Source organism: Perissodus microlepis, chromosome 17 (genome assembly GCF_051167445.1).
Source record: "Perissodus microlepis isolate ML-2025 ecotype Zambia chromosome 17, ASM5116744v1, whole genome shotgun sequence".
In the NCBI taxonomy this organism is placed as follows: Eukaryota; Metazoa; Chordata; class Actinopteri; order Cichliformes; family Cichlidae; genus Perissodus; species Perissodus microlepis.
The window spans coordinates 3,953,402-3,959,401 of NC_140477.1; the positions used below are offsets into that span (position 1 = coordinate 3,953,402).

The window sequence follows — 6,000 nt, forward strand, 5'->3', positions numbered from 1 at the left end:
TAATGAACAAAACTTGTCCAGTTTTCCGTATACGTTTGACCCCCTGGTTTCTGGGTTCTCCCTTCCCCAGGCTCTCCCAGTGTGTCAGACTCCAGGATATTCCGAGAGTCTCGGGGTCGTAGCAGCAGCGAGCCGCACATCAAAAGGCCGATGAACGCTTTCATGGTCTGGGCCAAGGACGAGAGGCGAAAGATCCTCCAGGCCTTCCCCGACATGCACAACTCCAACATCAGCAAGATCCTTGGTAAAAATCACACACCTACACTCGCACGGTGTGAATGACAAGTGGCTTTGCTCCACCCTGTCATGTGAATAACCCTAGAGAAAGGAAGACCAGTGTGAGTTGTATTTTCCACTTTCTTAAACACACACTCACACACATACACTAATTGTGATTTCCTTACAAGCAGTGGCATTGTGTAAGTGCTGTTAATGAACGGTTAGGGAGAGCACAGCTTCGACAAATGATGATATAATTCATTATGCATTAAACAAGCAGCGCGAGGCCGCCTGACATTTCCCCCAGACCGCCGGGATCGGCCCTGACATTTTAAAGAGCTCCTAAGCGTTTTATAACACAGGGAAATCTGGTTTTAATAAGCCTCCTCTCTCTCCCTCTCCCTCCCTCTCTCTCGATTGCTAACAGATCGCAGAAAACAGAGAGAGAAAGACCGAGAGAGCGAACAGCCGAGCGCTGACAGCTTTTAACCATTAAACATACAGTAGTCAAGTGCAAATTCAGACCAGATATGAAACACACAGGGGGAAGACATACTCAAGATTACACCCACACACACATGCAGGGCGCTGATGCTACAAGCAGAAACTGAGCTGAGAGATGACAGCAGGTTAAGTGAAGTCCTCATTAGCTGAGATGAGTACCTGTCGTCCCCGCTGCTCCCCTCATTAACCTCCTTTAGCGCTCTATGCGTTCTCTTTCCGGGTGAAACGTCCAACATTATCTCAGCAGCGCTCACAGTGCAGCGACATCGATGCCAGCTTTTCATTATCGTTCATCTCTGTGCTGTTATTTGTCGTCTTGCTCTATGATCACATTTCACAGTTTTACACGTTTCCTCCCTTAGACAAAAGCTCTCTTTGGAAACCCCCCATCTGCCTTTTTTTATTTTATTTTTTCCAAAGACACACAGGCATCCCTAACAATACATGCTCTGTGTGTGCAGGCTCACGCTGGAAAGCCATGACCAACCTGGAGAAGCAGCCGTACTATGAGGAGCAGGCTCGGCTCAGCAAGCAGCACCTGGAAAAATACCCCGACTACAAGTACAAGCCACGGCCCAAACGCACCTGCCTGGTGGACGGCAAGAAGCTGCGCATCGGCGAGTACAAGGCCATCATGAGGTCCCGCAGGCAGGAAATGAGACAGTACTTCAGTGTGGGGTGAGTGGGTTGGCTTTTTTGTTTGTTTGTTGTTGTTTTTTCCAGTAAGAAAACAGGGATTAACAATTACTTTTTTTGGGCATGTGTTTGACTTTGTACTTCATATTTTAAACGAGTTACTGTTTCTTTTTCTTTGTTTTCCTGTCACATCAAATGCCTAAAAAAATCAATCAATCTTTCAGTTTTTAATGAATTACTAACAAAAAAAAGATCGCAGCAGAAATTTGGAAAAAGCAAGTCAGCGCATAATTGCATAATTTCCTTTTGTTGTTTGCGGCCTACCTGCAGCGAGGCCCGCCCCTCACCTTAACAAATTGAATTTTGTGTCGGAACAGGCGTGACAACAAGATGCTGAATTAGTTATAAACAGAAGCAGGAGGTGTTCTCCTTTAGTGTGATTTAAATTTCCTATTTTCAGTGTTTTTAAATACAATCCTTTAAATAATAATAATAATAATATTATTAAAAAATGAAACTCAAGGATGCAGACGTACTTTTCTCACAAGGGGTCACAGTGAGTGTTATGAGATAATAAGCACAAAATGCACAGTTTTGTTTGGATGGGTTTTTTTTGGATATTACCTTTGATTTGATTTTTTTTTTTTTTTTTTTAATTTTCCTAAAACACGAGTCAAGAGAAGCAACAGCTACAGTTTTATATGCTTTATATGGTTTTATCGACTTAGAATTGAACCTTATGGTTGCCCATAGGAAGATTTTGTTTGTCCCTTTACAGTTGTATTAATGTTATTAATTTTATATGCTTAGATCCTGTATTTGAAACTAAAGGCTGTTGAAAAAACAACAACAAAAAAACACAAAAACTCTCTCGATAAATCAGACCATTGTTCCAAAAACGAAAATCTTATGAGAGAAATAAATCAGTTTTGTCTTCCTGCATGAAACATAAACCATCATTTGAATAAACATACCTCTCTGCTAATAACAATATTATTAGCAGAGAGTACAAATTACAAATGTGTCTTTTTTCTGTTTTGCGTACATGGCGAAGCCATTTGCATTAAAGTTTGGCCATATACTTAAGTGACCACACATGCACATGGGTACCCAGATGTGTAAAGTATGGATGTAGAATCCAAACATTACAGATTGAATGCAGTTTAATTCTTTTTTCTTTTCTGACAAAAAGAAACATTTGTTCTAAAAAACACATCAGGATAAGTCATGCGTTCTGTGTGGGTCAGGCCATGAGGTTTCATCCACATCAAGTGCAATATTGTGTTTAGAAAGTAAGAGCTGTTTCTGAGTGTTCAGCTGAGAACGCGCACTCAGGTTATAAACACGCTGACTGTAAATGTCAGAGGTTTCAGACGTGATGCTTTAAGAATCACTGTTGGTGCTTGAGAAAAGACTGAAGACGTCAAACTGTCAGTTTTCTCTCAATTCCAGTTTTAATGAGAAGCTAAGCTAACAGCACACAGGCTGTAGGTTTATATTTACCACATAGATATGAAAGGGATTTAGTTTTTCCCCATATGTGTAATAATTTTCTTAATGGCTCAAAGAGAGACGGAGTCACCATTCAGGGAGGGATCTCAACATTTATGTGATTTCAAAAGTGTTGCGAGCGCTGCATTTAATGTGCTGACAGCCTTCTTCCTCTGTGCGCGCAGGCAGCAGGGTCAGCTGCCGTTGTCCTCTGCAGGCGTCGTTTACCCAGGTGCCCTATCCATGGCGGGGATGCCCTCACCCCAGATGCCCTCAGAGCACTCGAGCATGTCCAGCAGCCCCGAGCCCAACGCCAACCACCACCAGAACCCCAACATGCCTGGCCTCAAGGGGGAGGAGCCGCGAATCAAGGAGGAGGAGCTCAGGCTAGACGACAGCAATGGCGACGTGTACGACGACTTTGACTACGAGGACGAAGATGGCGACTACGCCAGCGATAACGAGAACCATATCACCCAATAGGACGGCATCAGCACCGCCTGCTTTTTTTGTTTTGTTTTGTTTTTTTGTAAGCCAATCACCGCTGGTTAATCTCACAAAATCCCCACCAATCAGGAAGAAACCTTTCGCTTTTGCCAATCGCTTTGGAACCAGTTTCACCGCCCCCTCCCCCCCTCCGACTAACATGGACTCTTCTAATAGAGCCAGATCCACTCCCCTCCCCTTCCTCTCCCCCCGGAGTCCTGATACCAGCATCTTTTGATCAATCAACCGAAGCACAGGACCTGTCACTCACACTGACTGTTACACACTGACTGGAGGAAGAGACGACCAAGGCAGTTCTAAAGCTCGCTGAGGAATACCCACATAGTACTGCAGGTGTTAGAGTGTAATGCCACGAGTGAAGAGAAAGCAACATGGCTCTCAGAAAGCAACCTTTTAGTCCCGTTTGTTGAAGAAAAACTGAAAAACAGAGGACCTGTCAAAGGCTAACATGACACTTTAAGATGGCGGACCTGTTTATTATCAAGAGACATTTTTAAAAATAAAACAGCTTTTTTTGTTCTTTGGTTCTATAATATTCTCACTCAGGTACACGGTGCCAATAAGTGGCTTGTGAATGTGATTTGTTGTTTTTGTGCTACAAGTTTGAATAATAATAGAAAAAAGAGACTTTTCTTTTTTCCCCTTTTGTTGTAAAGCACCTGAAAGACATGAGACATTTATTTTTAACAAAAAGATATCTTTTCTTCAACCTCGCAGTGTGCTGTCAGCAATCCCCCCCCCCAATTTTTTTCCCCTTTGTGTTTTTTTTGTGACCGCCCGCTTACCCCCCCTCCCCTCCTTGCATCGCATGGAATCAAATGGGACGGTCCAGCCGGGACTGACCAGCACAAAGTGGACTGTCCCACTTTGAGTGGATTTTCGGTGTGTGGGGAGGGGCGGGTTGCAGCAAAGGGAAGTCTCTCTGGCGTCACGGAGCAGAAACAAAAGCACTGTGTTGCGAGACAATCCACCGGTTTCCTTCTCGCTCCATCCCTCTATCTCGATCTCGTCCAGGGCAAAAAACCCACACATCAGTGCGACTTCGATCGAAACATCCCAACAGTGCGAGTGTGTGTCAGTGTGTGTGCTCCACCATTGGACGTTTGCACACGCGCTCGCAAAAAGAAAGCTAATAATACTGCAGAAAGACAGGCAACTAATGCTGCTGCTGTTATTTCCTGTAACACACACACACACGCACACTGTGTTCTGTCCAGTGTTTTCCTAACCCCCCACCCTCCAATCAACGTTGTCCTGCTGTATTGCAGTGGGCGGAGCTGAGGTGAAGTCAGCCAGTCAGTGTTTCTGTTTGTATTTGAATACTGTATTTTATTATTATTTTTCTTCAAACTGCCTCTAGTCTAATAATATTATTAACAATAATTATAAGGATGGTCAACGTTTCCTAAGTTTAGTAAGTTATGTACAGTATAATTTATTTTTCTCCTCTTTATTGGGTTTTTATGACCATATGAAACAGTCAATGAAGCATTATTCTATTTAGCTGGTAGGTATTTAGATCTAAACAAAAAGTTGTCATTTTACCTTGCTTTGTTTTGCAATTTTATTTTATGTTATTTTATTTTTGATCCCCTCCTATTAATCCTCTGCGGGCGGGTGAGCTGGACTGACAGACATGGACGCCAGCCTTCGTCCGAACTGAAGACGTAACCCTTTTTATCATGTCCGAACCCATTTCTAAGAAGCACTCAGACTCTGTGCAGTCAGAGAAGAAGAACATGATTTTATATTGTTATTATAATTTTATTTGTAATGATTATCATAATGTATAATGTGAATTTCCTCTTCTTCTTCTTCTTCTTTTTTTTTTTAAATTTTTACATGTTTTTGCTTTGTCACTTTTTCTGTGAACAGAGACCCGTCCCCGTTTACTAGTTTGGCTGCCTCACGGCGACACAGTGGAACATCTTTGGCATGGATCCACACACACACACACACACACACACACATACACACACACACACGTGCGCACTGGGGGATGAAACCGATGCACCGATGAAATTGTGGGCCGATACCAACACTGATGTTTATAATGTAGCTGACAGCCAATACCAATATTTTTTCAGTGTCTTTCTTTGGTACAAAAATATACTGACCTGTTTGAAAGTCTTTCAGATCTTCATCACACATTTTTTGAACATTCAGAATAAAGGATGTCTTATTTGTTAAAATCCCGAAATCAGCAGGATTGAATATCGGCCAATAACGATATTAGGCCGATATATCGGCCATTTTTTTATATATATATATACATTTTTTTGGTGGGGGTATTTATACACCCTTTTTTTTTTTTACCAGTGAAACAATGAAATTGTTTTAAAGAGATACCACCTGACCAGTTTTAGAGTCTTTTATTGGATATTTTAAAGAATTAATCCAAATAAAACCTATTTGCCAATATCTGTCAACGAGGGTCAATATTAGCTGATAGTATATTCAACCGATATATCAGTACATCCCAAATGTGCAGATACAACACATACAGGCACATTTCAAATGAAGAGATTATCATGACAACCAAACAAATCCTATGCTGTCCTTTTTGTTTCTTGAAAAAAAATCCTGTATATAGACATTTTTTTTGTTTTGTTGTTGTTGTTTTTGTTTTTTGTGGTAGCAGTG

General features: G+C 41.8%; 1 protein-coding gene across 14 annotated transcripts in view; it reads left to right on the forward strand.

Annotated features, from left to right (window-relative positions):
* sox5 (SRY-box transcription factor 5) overlaps positions 1 to 5,632 on the forward strand; it is a 249,891-nt gene extending 244,259 nt beyond the window's left edge. For all 14 annotated transcript variants that reach the window (XM_084910906.1, XM_084910908.1, XM_084910915.1 and 11 more), the window contains 3 exons: positions 71 to 244; positions 1,185 to 1,401; positions 3,036 to 5,632. In XM_084910906.1, coding sequence (XP_084767032.1) covers positions 71 to 244; positions 1,185 to 1,401; positions 3,036 to 3,333 — 689 coding nt within the window. In that variant the 3' untranslated portion in view covers positions 3,334 to 5,632. The remainder of the gene's footprint in view (positions 1 to 70; positions 245 to 1,184; positions 1,402 to 3,035) is intronic.
* The last annotated feature ends 368 nt before the right edge of the window (positions 5,633 to 6,000 follow it).